The following is a 21,626-nucleotide window of genomic DNA, read 5'->3' as shown; positions in this document are numbered from 1 at the left end:
GAAAAAGTATCCCCTACAAATCTAGCCTTTCCTTCGAGAAGCCTCTAATAATCAGTGGTTATCAATATTGCAGATCTGATCCCAACTATCATTAACTTGGAAACTTCCCATCTTTTATTCAAGTATAAAGCCCGTGCTCTAAACACAAAGAACACCCCAGCAATTGCAGTCCACACAACTTCATTGCTCCAACCTCCCTCTTTCCAAAGCTGCCCATTTTGTTGGGCTACTGGAAACGATTTTTACTAACCTGGACCAGGGCAGAGCTGTGTATATACACGAGACAGCTCAGGTAATGTAAACACAGAGTCCGTCCGGTACCCAAACATGTCAGGTGTGCAGGTACTCAATCCTGAACCACACTGGATTGTCCTTCCACACTGCGGGGACGTGTAACATTAGGAGTGTTCAATGGGGTGAATATTTGCCGTTCTACAACTGTGTTGGTTAGCCAGACCATAAATCTCTCTCCCTGCATTAGGTCCCATAAAACAGTAAACCTGTGGACTTCCACAAATGTAATCACTTGGTGTTAACTTGGTATTTTATACGCTTGTGAAATATTGATTTCATACAGCACAGGGTATGGGTATGCCTCTCTTCATGGAGATATTGACACCTAGTGGTAGTGACTGTTTTAAACATTTACTGGAGAGAGGGAGGGGGGAGAGGGGGGGGGGAGGGAGGGGGGAGGGCGATAGGAGAGGGGGGAGAGGGAGGGGGGGGGGGAGTGGGAGGGAGGGGGGAGGGGGAGGGGGGGAGAGGGAGGGGGGGAGAGGGGGGGGGGGGGGGGGGGGGGGGGGGGGGGGGTGGTGAGAGAGACACAGATGAGGTGTCAATGAAACAAGACCAGTATTGGAGCAGTCCTGACCCAAAATGTCACCTATCCATGTCCTCCAGGGATGCTACCTGACCTGTTGAGTTACTCCAACATTTTGCATCTTTCATTGCAAATCTTCACCTTGTTTGATGCCATTAATTCAGAAGGAACATTCCAACACTATGGACGTGTAGGTTAAAAGATTGAAAAGAATGAGGATGGGGTTAAATGGCTACATGATGGTTTGTGACAAAGAGGGATGCTTGGTGGTTAGCACAGACATGATGGACCTAAAGACCTGATTCCAAGCTGTATAACTTTATAAGAAACTGCTTCAAGTGGCTAATTTAAACTTCATAAAGGCTGGTGAGGCATTTTGGGTTGTAAAGCAACACAAAGACTTCCCAACGTTGAAGAGACAGAATGAGAGTGTGATAATTAATGTCAGAGAAAGCGCAGATAAGCATCAGGACCCAGACCACAGTGCAAAGACTCTAGCGTGATTGAACTATGGGAGGGAAGTATTTCATGAAACAAAACTGTCCTCATTCTTTGGGAAGGTGTGGAAATGCAGAAAGAGCAACAGCTTTGCATAGAAATGCTGTGGTAAACAACAGTCTGTGCACAGACATCTAGCAAGAGAAGATAAACCAAGGACAAAAATAAGTCTTTGTCATCAAAGTCAGTATGGATGACTTCCAACGTGTTACATTAAGCAGGTGTCTGAGAGCTCCTAAAGATATCAATTAAAATGAATGCACATGGCAAAGTAGTTAAACTCCAACGATACCCGATGCAAGCAAACAAAGTTTAAAATGCAGCGATTTTCGCTAGACTTCCCATCAGAAGATATTCAAATGTAGAGGTATGCTGAACCTTTAAGACTATGAATGCAATATTCTACAACCACTGCTGGGTAAAAATAACTGCATGGGCATTGACATTAGGTACTGGAGTAATAGAACACAGGCAATTACCTCAAGGTACTAACCAAGGAGTGTTCAATACTAGAGCATCCAAATCTTCAGTGACATGTTTAGACAAGTTGAGGGAGTGCTTTGAATCATATTCAGCAAGGCAGTAAATCCACTCCAACACATTCCATACCCCAGCAGCTTGAAGGAAACCTTGGTTTGCCTGGCCTGACAGAACATAACCCCTGTAAGAACACTGATCGTAACTGAAAACGATCCTGGAGTATCCCAGCCTGTCAAGCAACATCTCTGGAAAACATGGATAGGTGACATTTTGGATCGGGACCCTTCTTCAGATGGAAGAGGGGTGCAGTCCGAAGAAGGATTCCAACCCAAAACGTCACCTAACCATGTTCGATTATGCTGCCTGACCCGCTGAGTTACTGCAGCACTCTGTGTCCATTTATCTGTGCAAACCAGCATCTGCAGTTCCTCGTTTCCATCTCATGGATAATACTGGGCCGTGAAAATGCTACACCACAGATCCGAGAATCAAACAATTCTACCATTGCCAAGAATTGTAGATATAGCCACAGGTCTACATTACGCAATGGCCCACAACTTTCAACGCCCAAGATGGATTCCACTGTGTGTTCCCACAAACATCTAATTATAGATAATGCTTTGCACACTTTTTGAACTAGGGTGCTGCAAGTGTTACCATTCAGAATCAGGGCAGGAAGCATAGTTTTCCAACAGGTGTTTCAGCTGCTGGGAGGATCAGGAGGAGTAGGATCACTGCACAGATTCTGTGATGTGGTGTTTTGAAGAGGCTGAGAGCAACGATTTGAGATTACAATTTTATGGAAAATTGAAGCCTGCATTAATCATGGAATTCTGCTAAATTTGAATACAGCAAAACTTTGACGACAAGAAATATATCTCTGATGGGCATGTTACCATGACAAGATGATTTTGATTTCAATCCAAGCAAAGTTTAATAGCTTTGGAGATTCTGGCACAGACTGATACAGCAGGGATCAAGGAACTGCTCACTCAGTATTGGACAGACTTACTGTCACATCTGTCAGATGTAGAGAAAACAGTCTGAGTGGTGAGGAGAGCTGACAACAACTATCAAAAGTATTGATGCTGCCGTGACTAAGCAAGCAGCCACAGTCACACCAGTTCAAGGGGGAGGTTGCTCCACAATGCAATTTGTTTAGAGCAGAGTGGATAAAATGACATTGCAAAAATCAGTGATGACAATTAGTACAGGATACCCCAAGTTCCTAGCTAGTAATAAAAGTTGCCAGATATTGAAACTGATTGATATTTGTGGGAATCAATTATTCTCAAACCACCAAATATTATCATTTTCATAGGATGCTGTTAGTATTTAAAAAAAAATGCAGTTAAGCAAATACTGGCCCCAGCAGCCACAAACCAGCAGTACATTCCTGCAAAACATTAATGCACATACGGGCTGGAAAAATTAATCCCCAGGATTTCTACCAGGATGCAGACTCGAACGGGCAGGTAGCTGTGGGTGAGCTGGTTCAGAAGCAGGATTATCATTCAGCAGCCTGTCCTAAGATCACATCAGACTTGCCAAATTGCCTACGCTCCTGCTCTGACTTCTGAGGTAACTAATTATCCGAGCGTAATTGATATTCAAAGGAGAACAAATGATTGTCAACCGCTCATCCAACATACCTCAATGTAGAAAGTCGCATCTGTGGGATCTGGCAGCTTGCACTTGTGCTAGGTGCCAGGAATTTTAAAAATGCATCGCAATGTGGTAACTCCTTCCAGACAGTGCCACTAAATGCGCAACATGGTTGCATTAGGGTATTATACACTACCTATGAAAATAATGTCATTGAATTTCTAAACAGGTCTGTTCGGCTCATTGTAGATCAATTATAAACCATGACAGGGACACAAAATTGTGAATGGGTTCCCACCAAAGGTTGATGCTGACCTTGTACGATACAAAGTTCTCAATCATTTAAACAATCTTCAGTCCAAAGCAAATAGCATCAACTGCAACAATCACCAGTCTCACATCTGGAAGAAACCATCTACACTAAATGCCATTGCTTTAGTACGCTGCACTCCCGCAATAGCAATAATTAGGAGACCAGAATTGCACACAATACTCCAGGTGCAGTCCCACCAGGGCCCTGCACAACTGCAGTAGGACCTCCTTACTCCTAAACTCAAATCCTCTTGCAATGAATGCCAACAAACCATTAGCTTTCTTCACTACCTGCTGTACGTGCATGCTTACTTTCAGTGGCTGATGCACAAGGACACCCAGATCTTGTTGCACTTCTCCTTTTCCCAATCTGACACAATTCAGATAATAATCTGCCTTCCTGTTCTTGCCACCAAAGTGGATAACCTCACATGTGTCCACATTATACTGCATCTGCCATGCATCTGCCCACTCACCAAACCTATTCAAGTCACCCTGCAGCCTCACAGCATCCTCATAGCAGCTCACACCGCCACCCAGCTTGTGTTATCCACAAACTTGGAGATGTCATAATTAATTCCCTCGTCTAAATCGCTAATATATATTGTAAATAACTGGGGTCCCAACACCGAGCCTTGCGGAAAATCGAAGGTAGACAAAAGTGCTGGAGAAACTCAGCCAGTGCAGCAGCATCTATGGAGCGAAGGAAAAGGGTTTCAGCCCGAAACTTTGCCTATTTCCTTCGCTCCATAGATGCTGCTGTGCCCGTTGAGTTTCTCCAGCATTTTTGTCTATCTTCAATAAACTTGTAGAATCGTCCAGCACAAAAACTGGTCCTTCGGCCCACTGTGTCCTTGCCAACATTTATGCCCATTACGTTAATCCTATTTGCCTTCATTAACACTAGATCCTTCCATGCCTTGCCTATGTAAAATGTCTATCTAAATGCCTTTTAAACATGGTAATTGTACCTGATTCGACCACCTCCCCTGGAAATGCTTTCAAGTTATCAATACTGTGTTTAACTTTCACTTTTCACATCCCCTTTTAGAATTCCTACTTCTCTCCTTCACCCTTAACTTACAAGCTCTATACAGGCAGCACCCATGGTCAGGATCGAACCCAGGTCCCTGACACTATAAGATAGCAACTCTGCCACTGCACCACTGTGCTGCCCACATATAAAATATTTGGACTATTTACCCGTTTGTGTTGCTCATTGTCTGACATGCTTCTATCAGGTCACTCCTCAACCTCCCACTCCACGGAAAACAGCTCCAGTCTTTGCATTCACTCCTCATAACTAACGCTCTCCAATCCAGGCGACATTCTGGTGAATCTCCTCTGCACCCTCTGCAGTGCAATCACATCGGTCCTTTAGAGTGGCGACCGGAATTGCATACAATATTCAAGTGTGACTCAATCAGTGCTTTGTAACATAATGCCCCAACTTTTATATTCTAGATAAACAAGTTAACATTGATGCTATTAATGAAGTAGTGATACCTCCTATTCAAAGAGGCATTAATACCATCGCAGTCAGAGAAATATGGAAACACAGGTTGCAAAGTGGCAGCATAAATCTGCTGTACTTCAGCAAACGAACAAGGTCCATAGACTGTAAAGTATTTTGGAACTTCCCTAAAATAACAGAACTTTATTGCTCACGTAGACAGAATCATGGTCCCACCTCGTAACACTGACACTAAAATGAAGTATAAATGATCCATCCATTGGTTTAACAACTGAGAGGAAGAATTGATTAGAGGCAATTTGAAACCATATTTGATATGTCCTACAACCAGTCCGCCACACTAAATTATTTTTAAATTACATACTAAATTGCCCCTGAAAGTGTTACCATGTTACCATCTTATAACAGATTAAGCATTTTCCTATATTATACTATACTATCCGATTCTGACTAGTAAGACTAAGGCAAGTACTTGGTTGACAGTTTCCAGAGATTTCAACAGGAAAATCCCACAGCCACACTCTCACCATTGGTTACCTGGGGAGTATATTATCTCAGTTTACCATATTCCTGCACCACTGTGAAAACTCTTCAACATTGATTAACTAATTCTACACACACAGCCACAATTAGAAACTCAGAAATGCCAAATTCAACACCTTTCTTTTATTCCAGGCTTGCTCTCAGCGGCGTCCTATTAAAGCCAGTGGCCTCTAGGTTCACCCGGATGGATGAACAAGTTGCAGAGGCTGAGATGACGCTTTGCCCTTTGCAGTATGCCATTGGAATTTATTTCACCAAACTAAACCTCAATCTTGTATCGGAGAAAAATCAAGCAGGATCCTCACACAAACCAGACCCCTACTAAAGCTGTGCAAAAAAGCCCTGACTCCCAACAGGCAAACTGTGCAAACTCGGGCTGGCAGAACACAACACCGAAAGGAAAGCAAAATCACAGGAAGAGCTCAGCAGGTCAGGCTGCATCTGTGGAAGGAATGGACAGAGGGCATTTTTAGGGTTGGGGCCCTTCAGTCTGAAGAAGAGTCTCCACCCCCTACCTCGACGGTCTATTTCCCTCCACTGATGCTACCTGACCAGTTGGGTTCCTCCGCAAGTTTGTTTGCATTTCTTGTGTCTCAATGTCCCATATTTGGGTTGTGGGGGAGAAAAATGCTTGCGGTCACAAGGAGAACATACAAACACCACACAGGCAGCAGTCCAGGTCAGGACCGAACCCGGGACTCTGGGGCTGTGAGGCAGCAGCTCCACTCCCTGCGCCATTTGGCCGCCTGTAGGGTCCTCACCCAACTTTTGGGAAAAGGGGGAATCTAAATATAATGTAAAACTAGTCGACCTCCAGGAAAAGAGCCATGGTCAGGCCAGGTCCAGGATCAGGTCCAGGACTGAGCAAGGCAATTCCTGTCCGTCCGGATCCAACAGGATCCCTCAATGTGGTGAATTGCTCAGTAACGCTGCCTGGCAAACGCTGGGGTAACGAGTGGAGCTGGAGTGTTGGTTGTCCCGCGTGTCTGTACCGCCTGCCCGGAGCCAGGCTGGAGGTTGGAATTAAGCTGGCGGCGGCCACTCTTACCTTTCCTGATCACCCCATGGTCTTGTATGAGCATGCTCGGGTCCTCGACGTGCTGTAAATAAACAAAAATCACCGTGTAAAGGGCGGCTCCAAGCTGCGATCACCCCCCGCTGCCCGGAACCTGGCGGCCTGTGTCTGATCCAGCCTTTCCCCCTTATAGGGTGGTTGCATGAAAGGTCACTGGGTCATAGGGCTTGACGCACGGAGCCGCTAAATCCAACTGGAAGACATCCGTCACTTCTGGTATATGTTATTAATGCTAGAAACGCGTACTTTCCTACCTGTTAAAAACCACCAAAACGTTGAATTTTTGAGCCGAAAAAAATTGTGGGAGTCGGGGTAAGTGTGAGAGACATGTACCCAACTTTAGAATTCCAAACGTGAAGCGAAATGAAGGTGTAGAGAAGCGAGAACTGAAGGGACTACAGCAGCTAAAGTGCTTGGTAAACATTGAAAATATTGGGGATTATCGTGTTTGCTCACTGCATTTCATCAACAGTAAGGCATTATTTGTGTTTTTTCTTGATTTTTTTGGCATCTAAAAATTCTCAGAAGTGATCATTCTGGCTGTAAATTTTTCTTCAGATGCATTTTCATTTTGTATGTAAAAACCCATGGGAACCATGAGCGATCAAAAAAAATTACAGCCAGATTAATCACTTCTGAAACTTTTTAGATGCCAAAGGAATCACGAAAAAACACAAATAATGCCTTAGTTGATGAAATGCAGTGAGCAAACGGTCAATGTTCGCCAAGCACTCTGGCGTGTTCTGGTATTTAAATCATCAAAAATAAGATATAAAAGGGTATATATATGGAGTATGGAGTGAATACGGTTAATTGACCGTTCGTGGCCAGAAATGTGGGTACTTGGCGCAGTACTGGGTGACACCAGTCCCGCCCAGTGTTTCCACACCACCCTCGCCTTCCTCAAACCCCACATGTGAGGGGTGATAAAAGTGCGTTCCACCTTCCACCCAGCCCCCCTCCCCTGCACGGAGCAAACCCCTTTTTCCCCAGCCCACCCACCGGCCTTTAACAACTTCCAGTCCATCACTGTCTCGCGTTTAACTGTTGCATTTCGTGTTAATATATATATTATGATCAACCACGGCTGGGTCGCCTGGGTGAGGTTGTCTGATGTTGAAAGACCGAAACACCCAATGACCCCAGGTTACATCACTGATGATGTGTTCAGGAGCATCTATTGATGTATTTGTATCAATATATATATAATGCTACTGTTAAATTAATTCTGTGTGTGGAGGCAGGTGATATATATATATCCATACATCCCAGTCAGGTGTGAAACCACCTGCCTCCACACACAGAATTAATTTAACAGTAGCATTTAACAAATGTTGTGGTTTAAAGCGAGAAGATTAGAATGGGGATTAGAATGGGCCATTTAGAACGGAGATTAGGAAACACTTTTTCCTCGCAGAGAGTGGCGAGTCTGTGGAATTCTCTGCCTCAGGTGGAGGCAGGTTCTCCGGATGCTTTCAAGAGAGAGCTAGATAGGGCTCAAAAATAGCAGAGTCAGGGGATATGGGGAGAAGGCAGGAACGGGGTACTGATTGGGAATGATCAGCCATGATCACATTGAATGGCGGTGCTGGCTTGAAGGGCCGAATGGCCTACTCCAATGACGGTCATTTCATGATCAATTATGTCAAAATAGATACAAGCCATTGCTGTTAATATTGGCTGTTATGGGTGTTAAATTGTAGTCTGGAAAGGCAGATTGGTACAGTGTGGGTAAACGTTAGAATTTGCTGTTCTAGCGATTTGAGGAGGATTTACTTCACTTTCGTGTAAAACGAGTTTTCGATTTGTCATTGAGACCCGTTTCATTCACTCTGTCAGAGGTTCGTTTGCCTTTGATTTAGTGGGAGCTCTATGCTTTTTAATGTGTGTTCGAGTGGGACACACATTAAACACATTCCGTGAACTCTCTCTCTCTGACCCATCCCTCAATCCTCATCACACCGCCATCGCCAAATCAACCTGCACTCGTTCTACCGGGAGGACTATATTTACATTCCAAATCGAGAACGGGACTTCATTGTCTTTCGCTGAGAATGTGTGAGCCCTTCTACCGAAGCCGCCCTGTAGTCGTTGCAATCAACAATTATGGGCGGATTTGAAACGATTCCCTTTCGGGAATAACCTGAAAATCTTGTTCAGATGTTCTCATAGACACTTCAAAGGCCATTACTTAAGCAGATAGTTTACCGGCACTTCCTCCATCGTGTGAACCGCGTCGTGCATGGTGAGGTTTTCCACCAGCGCCGTGTCCATGTGGTGAGGGCCCGGGATGAGGATGTCTGGCCGGCGGATGTCTCTCCGGGGTTCTAGCGCCGAGAGGTGTGCGGCCGCGCTGACCCGCTGGTGATGAGAGAGCACCGTCTCCTGCCCCTGGCGCGCCGGCCAGCCCGATTGCTGCTGCTGCTGCGGGTGGTGGTGGAGCACGTTGAGGGAGTAGGGGTCGCTTAGGTGAGAGTAGTGGTCCGAGGACTGGGTATAGGCCAGGGGCTGGTACGGAGGGGGGAAGTAGGGTGGCCCGAAGTCGGAGCTCGGGGTGTGAGACAGAGGAGGGGCGGCGGAGTACAAGTGCTGGGTGACAGTCCCGAGCTGCGGCAGGCGAGGGGTCCCGTTGCTGCTGCCATCGTGTTGGTCCTGGGGGAGAGAGACAAATAGAACTCCGGTTACCGACCATCCTGCACCCCGGGAAAACAAGGAACTGCAGATACAGGGTTGATTCAAAATAACAAGCACGAAGTGCTGGAGTAATTCGGCGGGTCAGGCAGCATTTCTGGAGAACACGGAGAGGTGCCGACCTTCTTCACGCTCACCTGAACCCTGCTACTTGTACAAAGGCACAGTCCCTGTATCCGCATCTATTGCTGCGCTGGTTCAAATGTTTCATCTGATCCTCTGGTAGACAAAAGTGCTGGAGAAACTCAGCGGGTGCGGCAGCTTCTTTGCCTATTTCCCTCGCTCTTACCTTCGATTTTCCCGCATCTGCAGTTCCTTCTTAAACACAATCATCCGATCCTCTCCCCACAGACGCTGCATAACCTCAATTTTTTCCGGCACTTCCTGTTCTTAGTTTAGATTTCCCGCTGTCTACAGGACTACTTTTGATTTTCATTCCTAGCCACCGTTGATAATTAAGAGGCCGAAAGGTTGCTCGGGGTCGTTCATTTTAACTGCTGTACCTCTAAATATTGTGAGTTAATGTTAACTCTAATTTAGACCCGAGAACGAGGGGATGTTGTGTGGCATCTCTGCGGATGGGAATAAGGATTACAGCGCGGAATGTAGCATCGGTGACATTTTCCAGGACTGAAACATAGAAATTAGGTGCAGGAGTAGGCCATTCGGCCCTTCGAGCCTGCACCGCCATTCAATATGATCATGGCTGATCATCCAACTCAGTATCTCATCCCTGCCTTCTCTCCATACCCCTTGATCCCTTTAGCCACAAGGGCCACATCTAACTCCTTCTTAAATATAGCCAATGAACTGGCCTCAACTACCTTCTGTGGCAGAGAATTCCACAGATTCACCACTCTCTGTAAAAAATGATTTTCTCATCTCGGTCCAAAAAGACTTCCCTCTTATCCTTAAACTGGGACCCCCCAGTTCTGGACTTCCCCAACATCGGGAATAATCTTCCTGCATCTAGCCTGTCCAACCCCTTAAGAATGTTGAAAGTTTCTATAAGATCCCCCCCTCAATCTTCTAAATTCTAGACTGAAGTTTCTAATATCAAAATTAAAATCTCCCAAAACAAAATAAAACGCCTGCTCATGTCACAACTCGGAACTTTAATGGCCCTGCGTTCAATAATAATGCATAGCACAATAAGAATCACATTGTAACAGCCTCCATTACAGTATGCCCCGGAGACCGAAATGGCTTGTTACCGCGTTAATCATAGTTCATGATTCCACTACATGCGGCCACTAGAAATTCGCGAACACTGACTGACCATTTCTAATCGGCTTTTGTAGATCACTGCTGATTTCCACAACCAAGCATCCAATTAGTTTAAAGCCGAATTTTAGCAACAAGAACCATTAACCAGGGATATTTATTATTGCAGCTATTGGTGTGCAACTACTGAATACTGAATTCTACGGCGAAATAAAAATGCCCAAGATATTTCCCGAGAGAAAAATCGAAGCACTAATTCCATATTCTCGAATGCTTATATTTGAACCATGAAGTTAAAAAGAAAAGAAAGTTGTAAATTTGTACCAGAATGTGAAACCAGGTGCAGCAGCTGATAATAGACCGTGTACACATTCTGGATCGATGTAAGCATAGGCGCACTTTTTGTACAGGGGGTTCAAATACATAGAGGTGAAATCGTGTTTAAGAAGGAACTGCAGATGCTGGAAAATCGAAGGTACAAAAAAAATGCTGGAGAAACTCAGCGGGTGCAGCAACATCTATGGAGCGAAGGAAATAGGCAACGTTTCGTTCCGAAACGTTGCCTATTTCCTTCGCTCCATAGATGTTGCTGCACCCGCTGAGTTTCTCCAGCATTTTTTTTGTACATTCGAGCTGAAATAGTGGCCGGTTCCACTAGACAGCAGTTCCATGTCAAGCGCCATAAGAGTCCCGCGGGTTTCGACAAGACTATGAGAGTCAATGCAAACAAAATGCTGCAAGGACAGTGTGTTCGACGTGCCGAGCAGGCTGGAGGTCTGTAACGTCCACATTATGTGGCACTACCTTGAGTTAATGGGAGCAAGGGAGGGGAAGGGAGGGGGCTACAATGCCAACCTGGCTGCTCCACGGCGCACGACCGACACACAGTCATGGACTGTTTAGTGCCGTCGGCTTTTAAACGAAGAACATAAAACGCCGAGGATAGAAAGGAGACCAGGTCGGGCCCAGGACACACGCCGCGTGGTTGGGTTCTGGGGGAAGTCTCGCTTCGTTGAAATTGCGCAAATGCTTCCAGATAAAAGTTCTAACCAAACAGGACGATTTCCTGATGTGAAGATACAAACCCTACTAACTGACAAGTGGATGTGAATTGCATTCGAGCGACTGCGTAAAACTAGACAGAGCATTAAAACCCCCTCTCTCCGCTGAACGTTCGCGTGTAGTCCTGTCACACTACTCTGAACCGTGACGTCTGCCAGGAAACAAAACGGGTCAAGCAGCATCCGTGGAGGTCGACACTTCAGGTCGAGACTCCGATCCTGAACACCGTCACAGATGCTGTTTGACCCGCTGAGTTCTCGCAGCTTTTTGATGTTTTGTGCCGGATTCCAGCATCTCAATCTCTTTTGTTTGAAGTCGGTCTGTTTTGCGAATCTCCACTTCAGCGATGCGCCTTCCTGTCCCCCGGGGAGGAGCCGGGGTGTCATTTCTGGCCTTTGTTTCCTTGCACAGGTATCACCAGAGTGAATCCCCACAGAGCCGTCAGGTAGCGCTCTCGGCACTCAGACCCCAGATCCAAAATTAACGTTACCGCGTCCAGTCGCCAATGCCCGTTTGCAGCTTCATTCAGTGTATCCTTATCTCAGAATTATCCACGATCTCCCCTGGAGCAGCTCGGGATTTGTAACTACGCGAACGAGTCCAAACCCAATCTCTAGTTAAGCAAGAGTGGTTGACTAGTGTAAACCACAAAGTCTACGGACACTAGTTAATACAGGGGCATGAATTGGGGGCACGGACGATGAAGGGGGGGTTAGGGAAAGGTGATGTAAACTTCTCAAATAGTTCCTGGCGTTTCTTTACTTAACAGGATAACCCTGGTTCGGCGGACTTGAGTAACGAAATTTACTTCGGCACTTGTCTAGTGCTACAGGGAAGAGGTCTCTCCAAAGTTAAAAGATAGACACGAAACGCTGGAGTAACTTGGCGGGACAGGCAACATCTCTGGAGAGAAGGAATGGGTGGAAACCCTTCTTCAGACCAAGATTTAAAGAGCATTCAAACCCCGCAAGTTGCAGCAACGAGCCGCCGCTCTCACCTCGCAATCGTCTTCGTACTTGACGTTGTCAGCTAGTTTCCACAACATGTTTGCTCCGACGTCAGATCAACTGAGAGGCAGCGCTGGGTGAGGTGCACCGTGCCGCCGCTCGCTGCCCGCCTGCCCGCCTGCCTTCCCTGTGTGAGCCGAGAGGCGCCGACCGCTGCTCCCCCTCTAATGGTCAGCGGGGCTCGGCCCACCCTCCAATGAGTGCGCCGATCGGCAGGCGGATCAGCGGATGCCGCCGCCTTGCTCCGCCTCTGGGCGGGACTGTGGCCCGATATTGCCCGCCTGTTGCCGGTGGGTGGCTCTGTGGGGCCGGAGCCCCGTGCACTGCAAATATACTAGAGGTGCCTCTAGTATCTTTGATGCAGTGTGAGAGCCGGTCCATGGCTCGCTGCCGGCGCCAGGTTCGCATCCAGTCCCCAAACCCCCCCGCCAACACACTTAACGTGATCCTACATTTCACAGCAACCACTCCATGCGCTAAAACAACGTCTCCAATCCGCCCCCGTGGTTGCAAATGCCTCCCCGCTTACACAAAGCTTATCCACAGAGTATTACTGATCTGTGTTGTGTAGTAAGGAACTGCAGATGCTGGTTTACACCGAAGATAGACACAAAATGCTGGAGTAACTCAGCGGGACAGGCAGCGTCTGTGGAGAGAAGGAATGGATGACGTTTCGGGTCGAGACCCTTCTTCAGACCCTGTGTCTGGAGCCCTTTGGGCAGTTGTCACCGACAGCGAGAGTGGAGCTCGCTGCCCGTGTGGAGTTCATTCCCTCCCGCCCGACACTCGCACCTTGCAGCCGGTGACTCGGGATTGTTGCGGTTAGAAGTCACAACACTTTGGTTCCGGAAATCGCAGCTCAGCATCCTGTCGGTGCACGTTGACAGATCCTGGGCCATGGGTAGAACCGGTTTACAGTGAAAAAATATAGTGAGTCACTGAACGCCTACCTCCCACTCTGAAGATGTTTGAAGGGGTCAGGGAAATCGCCGGCCCTACTCACCCCCCCCCCCTCGACATCCGTGGACAGAGGCATGTCCGGAATGTGTAGCAGCAATCCAGTAGTACAGACCAGGTCAGAGCTGCCTACCCCTTGGCAAATGGGGATGTCCAATAGAGCCGCCCCAAGCAGTTGATTTCAAAGTCAGCGGTCTGTCAGTAGTGCATTAAGCTGCCTGCGAGCAGTCGACCGAAGGGGTGATCGCGACCCTTGGATCCCATCTTCCACCAGCCTACGCCAGGCTGACAATGCAAGAGCTCGACATTGAACCAAATTCACAAATAGATAGTTATGTGCATTAAAACGCTAATTTGTAAATCCGTTCGTGTTGCAGAACCCGCCGGCGGTAAGGCCATGAACAGAACGTGTCTTTGCTGCAAATGTGCTCTTTCAGTCCATGCAAATATTAAACGATTGTCCGCAATAATTCGCCGTGTTACTCTGTTCGGCGCCGCCTTTACTTTGTGCCCTATAGTTACACACATTTTTGTTATTGTTATTATTATTATATATAACGTTTGTCACCGCAGTAACGTGTTTTAATATCCAACAATGTTCTGTTGTTGGAATATTACACTCTCTCCTGCAGGCAGGGTTTAATGTGCCGATTGTCGCTGCCCGGTCTGCAACTGGAGATGTAATCATGTGTTATGGTCACGAAAATCGAAGGTACACAAAATTGCTGGAGAAACTCAGCGGGTGCAGCAGCATCTATGGAGCTCATCGGTGAAGAAACCGCCTTCGCTCCATAGATGCTGCTGCACCGGAGATTGAATCGTGTTTACCGCTTTCGTATTTTACCTTGGGAACATCAATTACGTGATTTAAAATTAAATTCTGACCGCCTGCTGCGAGAAAAAAATATATTTTCCCTTCCAGAGACTCATCAACCGTCCGAAGTAAGAATTCGCCACGAAGCAAATTTTCGCCACGAAATATTATGTTTGGACCTTCCCTTAAACTCCAATGTTCCTGAGAGAACTGCCAACATTTCAGCTTGCCTGCAAGAGTGTATAGAACTGTTTTTCTCTGCGCCCGTGCTTCAGTTGGGAACAGCGTCGGATTCTCACTGGAACTCTGTTGTTTCCAATAACTATACTGCCTATTAGTACTGTACACTTTAAGCTGTATTATATTATATTATACAAATTAATTGTGCATTAAGATGCGTATACATCGCATTTTAATACACTGCGGTCTATTTCATTACATTGAAATACATTCAATTCATGATCGTATGATTGATCTGTAATATAATCTGCATTTTATCTTGCTGTACAATATATCTCTGGGATTATATACTGTATTGTGCCCACTTTTATTACACCGTACTATGGCATATTCCATTACATTTTTGCATTGTGTTATATATGGGACTGTATCCGTGTTTGCACAGTGTAGCATCAGTTGTATTGTACAATACCCTGTTATATCACGCTTTAAGTGCATGATATTTTATTGTACTACATCGAAGGTAGACACAAAAAGCTGGAGTAACTCAGCGGGACAGGCAGCATCTCTGGCGAGAAGGAATGGGAGACGTTTCGGGTGGGAATCCTTCTTCAGACCCTATACATCAGTGTCTGGCCGCTGGTGTTCGGGGTGGGCCAGCCCTATGGGCAGTTGTCACCGACAGCTCACTGTCCGCTACACATTTTATGGTACTGTTCAGTTTTATCTATAATAAATGGCATCGCTCTGCGTTGTTTTGCAACGTTGTCGTATGGTATTAGACAACACCATTACGGCACGAAATCGTTATTATACTCTGTACTGTGTTTTGTATGACCAGTGTTATAGCGCGATCTCACTGTGCCAAAAGGAGCGCTACATTTACACCTATTAATGTTGACTTTCCGTTGTCGTTTTTGTACTTTGAAGGGGGTGATTGGTGAGGCACGGCAAAATAACAGCTGTGCTTCCATAAAACGGGCGTTAGGCAGAGATGCGAGTGATTCGGCATCATCAGGCTGCTAATGTTCAAGAACCCGGCGAGTTATGTACCGCCGAGCCAACATCCTAGCGGGTGGTAAATGTTCTCTGTACACTGAAGCGCTGGCTGCCTCCACCGAGGCGAGAATCCAATCCCCCGCTTGCTGGTGGCCGGCGACTCTCTCGGACAATAGTCTCGTTAGCATTTTTGGTGGGGTCCATTATAAACGGAGCTGTTAACAAGTGGCATTGTCCCGACTGGGAATCACATGAGGAATGCAAGATAGCAGCCTCCAATTTCAAAGACCCCCAATCGGCTACTTAGGCAATGGAATTAGCGAAGCTAGCGGTCCTGTTGATGAGACTGAAAGTCCACCTTAGAGTTATAAATTATAGTGTGTAACTATTCCTGGCTATGTGTTGCAGGAATGTCGGCATGACTGCCCATAGCGGCTCGGCTGCCATGAAGACTTTTGGTAGTTGGCGTCTGGAATAGTGGGAGCGGCTTTTGTATTCCTTTGAAATCGGAATAGTGCATCTTCCCCGGTGACTCGGGTTGTTAATGATTCAATGGGAAAATAACCAGTCCAGTTAAAAACAGCAAAGGTACACAAAAATGCTAGAGAAACTCAGCGGGTGCAGCAGCATCTATGGAGCGAAGGAAATAGGTAACGTTTCGGGCCGAAACGTTGCCTATTTCCTTCGCTCCATAGATGCTGCTGCACCCGCTGAGTTTCTCCAGCATTTTTGTGTACCTTCGATTTTCCAGCATCTGCAGTTCCTTCTTAAACAGTTAAAAAGTTCCTTCTTAAACAGTTAAAAACAGCCACTGACTCAAGGTTCCCTCATGTATCCGGACTGATTGCATTCTGGTATTCAAATCCAATGCAGCGTCTACAGGGTGTGATAGACTCAGGCCAGTCCATCACGGGTACAGTCGTTCCCTCCTTCAAAAGCATCTACATGAGGCGCTATCTCAAGAAAAGCGGCACCTATCATCAAGGATCCTCATCAAGGTCCAATGCCTCATCTCGCTGCTACCATCGGGCAGCAGGTACAGAAAGGTCTCGACCTGAAACGTCTCCCATTCCTTCTTTTCAGAGATGCTGCTTGTCCTGCTGAGTCACTCCAGCATTCTGTGTCTAACGATAAACCATCTCTTGCATTTACTAGCGTAAATTGTGTTTTTGCCACTGAAGTTCCTTTCACAGGGACTTGTTTGCGTGTACTGTGTTTCTGTGTGTTTGTCCGTGTCTATGTGCCTGTGATGCTGCTGCAAGCAAGATTGTCATTGTACCTATTCCTCACAGTACTTATGCATATAACAATAAACTCGACCTGATTTGCCTTCTATGAGTGAAACTAAATTATGACATAGAAAATTATTTATATCCGGCTCTGAAATTGGGACTGTACTTCCTGCTTGCATTTTCAATGATGGAAGCAAACCAATTGGAATCGCCCTTCTCTCTAATAACTGCAGCACATTTATCACATTTTTAATACAACACTTATAGACTCTTCTCCAGACTGGACGCCACGCGAGAAAGGAGTATTAAAGCATTTGGCACAAAGGGATTAAATATACACAGATAGTTCGAAATTCTCGAGAGTGTCATAGAATGAAAGGTGATCTATTGATGCATTAAAAAATGTGAGAGATAAGAACGGGGAAGAGAGAGAGAGAGATAACGGGCGGCTCGGAGGCACATCGTCCACTTAACCACAGGTGAAATCCTCCCCTCAAAATGCAGCCCAGACCAAGACGGGTTAATTAAAGACTTCAGATGTCAGAAATCTGAAATAGGTCGAAAATACTAGAAACACTCGGCGAATCAGCAGGTTGCGTTTCTGGTATTTTCTGTTTTTAGTTTTGGTCAATGTAACATTTTGAAGCAGACCAGGTGTGATTGATAAAGGTACACAAAAATGCTGGAGAAACTCAGCGGGGGCAGCAGCATCTATGGAGCGAAGGGAATAGGCAACGTTTCGGCCCGAAACCGCTCCATAGATGCTGCTGCACCCGCTGAGTTTCTCCAGCATTTTTGTGTTCCTTCGATTTTCCAGCATCCGCAGTTCCTTCTTAAACATGCTTGATAAAGAGTCAGTGAACCTCTACCCGGGCTGAAGACTTCATTGTGGTCATAAAGTCTTTACATCGTGGAAACAGGCCATTCGGTCCAACATCCTCACACTCGTCCCACCAGTCTGCGTTTGGCCCATATCACTCTAGACCCGTCCCACCCGTGTACCTGTCTATTTTTTGTTAAAGGTAGCGATAGTACCTGCCTCAACTACTCGTTCCAACACCTACCATTCTTGCATGAAAAATTACCCCTCAGGTTCTTATTTAATCGTGCCCTCCTCACCTTAAACCTATGCCCTCTGGTTATTGATTCCCATACTCTGGGCAAGAGACTTATACGATCTATTCCTCTCACAGTTCCCACATTCCTCCGTGTCTATATCAAACAACAAAGTCTATTAGGCTGTTTTGCTTTTGGGGGGTTCTTTGAAACAAGCGACCTATTTCGGCCCACTCCCGTTTTTCCTTCTGCCGCCCAGCAAAGATATCCTTTTACAATTCATTATCCATTGCCCTTTGAAATGTATCGTTGAATCATCTCCCCCCTCAACCCACTCTCAATGGCAACAGCGTATCCAGTAAGTAAGCCCTCAACGAGTATCTTGCCTTTTAGGAATGAATAACGCCGCAGTCCCAATTACAATTATCGCATAATGTCTACCGCAAGGGCGTTAACTTATCAAAGTTGTTTAGATGGTGTGGCGAATTGCCCCAGTAATTCTACGGTGCTGTGAGCCACTGCTAAGCTTCTGGCGGTTTGTTCACCGATGAGCTAGATAAACTGACCTGACATTACAGGAATGGGTTATACGGTCACCCCGGCTGGATCTCGCCAGAGGGCCCGCAAACAGAAGCTGAGGGGTAACTTGCCATACAAAGAGTGGTAGATGTTGGAACGAGTAGTTGAGGCAGGTACTATCGTTACGTTAAAAAAAAAAGACAGGTACATGGATGGGAGGGATATGGCCAAAGGCAGGCGGATGGGCCGACTGCAGTAGGGACATGTTGGCCGGTGTGGGGAAGTTGGGCCGAATGGCCTGTTTCCAGGCTGTTAGATTCTATGACCATAATGAGGTCTTCAATCCAGGTAGAAATTCGCTGGCTCTTTGTCAATCATATATGTTCTGCTTCCAAATGTTACATTAACCAAAAATAATTGGTGGGCAGGGGTAGGGGGGGCGGGGGGGGGGTTTTTTTTTTGGGGGGGGGGGGGGTTAACGAATACCCCCCCCCCCCCCCCACCCCACTCTTCAGCCCCGTCTCTCAATGTAACACTGGTGATATTAACCACTACACAGGAAAAGCGTCCCATCTCCTTCAGAACTCTCTCGTTTCCAAAATGCATCAACTTAAAACTTAAAACTATCCCTCGTCAATATCACAGCTCTCCCAATAACTCATTAATTTCCTCCTCATTAACTTCTAACGAAAGAACCTGGGCAGTTAAAGTCCCGGCTATAACCGGACCCCAGCTGAGGCGACTGAAACGCAGAGCCGGTCATCTGGCGCCTATTAATCACAAAAAATACAATTCAGACTGACCTTTAACGAATGATCGTTGGACAGGCGCACCGTCGCCTCCAAAAACACCCCGTGCACTGGTCAAATTTAACCCCGTCAGCAAAATTTTGTGCCAAGCGGTTTTAAACAGAGCAAACCCCGCAGTAAATAGGGATTGAAACATTATGATTTTACAACCGTGCTACCACTTCCATGTAACTATTTCACCAAACTCGCACCAGCCTGATCATTCAGTTCACACCCGACCCCGTCCCTAGACTACACTAAGATGTATTTTGTCTTCAGCAAGTAGAAATCTCATAGTTCCGTTCGTGGTGAATCTGACAATTAACCCTCTGAGCACAATCCCCGTGACTGCTGGAGGCCAGGATTTGAACCCCCCGTCCTTTTTCCATGTGTTCCGGTACTGGACGAAATCCATGACAAACTAACTGCGAAGTAAAGTATAAGAACTCACTGGCCGAGTAGGTGGGTGGTGGAGGCAAAGTACTCTCATTGGTTTCAAAATATATCTGGTCGAGCGCTGGAATCGCCAATACACAGGAGGCCTTCGACAGTACTGGTAAATGAGATTGGTGGAGACATGTAGCTGACTATCACGGCATGGACATAGTGGGCCAAAGGGTCCGTTTCTGTGCTAGATGGCACTGCTAGTCGAGAATGTTTCAGCCCTGTCCCTGCAGACAAGGCCTTTGGCTATCACGCACACACACTCACGCCTTATTCAGTATAGCAACAACAAAAAAAATGTTGCAGGGTTTCTGTGGGTCAGGCAGCATCTGTGGTGGGAAATGGACAGACAACTTAACGGGTCCGGACCCTTCGTCAGACTGTCTTCAGCCTGAAGGTCTGGAGCCGATAAAGCCGCCTGTCCACTTCCTCCACAGATGTTCCCTGATCCGCCTCATTCTCCCAGCCTTTGGATTTTTTTCTCCCAAGTTTCCAGCGTCTGCAGTCTCTTGTGTCTCCATGCACTCTGTATAAATTGGTTACTCCTGTTTAACGAATACTTCGGCAGTGAGTGCAAATGGTCCTTAAAACTATTAAGAGCTGATCGATGAACCCTGCTCCCACACAGCCAGTCATAACCTCCGTCTGAATCGACACGGTGAGATAATTGGGTACATCACGGTTCGTTTACAGGTAATAGTTTTTTTCTGATTAGTTGGTCGAGTATTGCAAGTTACCTCCAGAAGCAGCGGTTACATCGGAATCACCCTGCGAGGCAGGTTGGGGTTTGAACCGGACCATCCAGTTGCTACTATCTCCACAACGACTGCTTCTCTCTGCACGTTTGTTACCTGTGTTTGTTTTAAGTAACGTTGTTCGCGTTGCGGGGACATGATTTAATTGCCCCCTCGGGAGGAACAGGAGAAATATTCTTCGCCTCTGACAAGCTGCGGCACGAGTCGCTGGTTAGGCGGGCCGGGGAACCGCCGCTCGTTTCCAAAGCCAAATCCAAAGTGTCAGGGACTACCGCGCCTCCGTTGGGCAACGGGGAGCCTCGGTGTCCGAGATACAACGCAGCCCCCGCTGGCCACAACTAGGGAGCGGGAGGTGTGCGCGCGTCTGGAACGGGACGGGGGATTTTGGTTGCGAGCCGGCCACCTTGCCCCGGGACCCCGGGGGTGGCGAGCGCCGCCGACAGGTTGCCCCGGTCCGGTGTGATCCAACCCCTCCTGTTTTACATTAGCGCCCCGATTCTCCCCCAGCGCTGTTGGAGCTCACTGCGCTTCCCTGCCCACCCCTCCGCTCGGTACGCGGGCCCCCTGCCCTGGAGGTTAGCTGGGGCAGGTGAGTGTGTGCAGTTGTCAGCAAGCCCTCCCCTCGCCCGTCTTGTGCTACACGCTCGCTGCACAAGCCCTACCTCCCCTGTAGCGTACAGCTGTTCTCCCCCCCCTCCCCTCCCCTCCCCTCCCCTCCCTCCCACTCCCCTCTCACACGCGAGCGAGGGATCGGAGACCACGTACCTGCCAGCTGCCCATTTTCCCCATCAGCGACATGTTGGGAGCACAAGCGGAATGACTGCGGGAAGTATTTTGCCTCCTGCAAGCCCGCAGGACTGGAGTGGTGGCGCGCCGCGCCTGCGCACCTCGGCCAGACGCACCTCAGTAATTTACCTGAGGGAGAGAAAGAGAAAGAGAAAAAGAGAGAGAGAGAGAGAGAGAGAGAGAGAGGGGCAGGGAGAGGGAGACGCCAGACTCCAAGCCCACAGACTTGGCTCCTCTCCCCTGGTGCTCGGTCTATTGTTACTGCCCCTTGTCATGCAGCCCAATTGATGGGCCGTTAAGAAGGC

At 47.2% G+C, this 21,626-nt stretch overlaps 1 protein-coding gene across 2 annotated transcripts in view; it reads right to left on the bottom strand.

Moving 5' to 3' along the window:
* Window positions 1-21,389, bottom strand: part of tfap2c (transcription factor AP-2 gamma (activating enhancer binding protein 2 gamma)) — a 55,377-nt gene extending 33,988 nt beyond the window's left edge. The window contains exons 1-3 of one of the 2 annotated variants that reach the window (XM_055652059.1): window positions 21,301-21,389; window positions 9,016-9,459; window positions 6,781-6,832 (exon numbers count right to left, since the gene is read on the bottom strand). In XM_055652059.1, the coding sequence (XP_055508034.1) occupies window positions 6,781-6,832; window positions 9,016-9,459; window positions 21,301-21,333 (529 nt within the window). In that variant the 5' untranslated portion in view covers window positions 21,334-21,389. Of the gene's footprint in view, window positions 1-6,780; window positions 6,833-9,015; window positions 9,460-12,781; window positions 12,976-21,300 lie in introns of those variants that run through there. The other variant, XM_055652058.1, reaches the window with a different exon arrangement.
* Window positions 21,390-21,626: the final 237 nt, after the last annotated feature.

Source organism: Leucoraja erinacea, chromosome 21 (genome assembly GCF_028641065.1).
Source record: "Leucoraja erinacea ecotype New England chromosome 21, Leri_hhj_1, whole genome shotgun sequence".
NCBI classification, from domain to species: Eukaryota; Metazoa; Chordata; class Chondrichthyes; order Rajiformes; family Rajidae; genus Leucoraja; species Leucoraja erinaceus.
The sequence above is the reverse complement of the archived record's forward strand: the minus strand, read 5'-3'. Positions and strand labels throughout refer to the sequence as shown.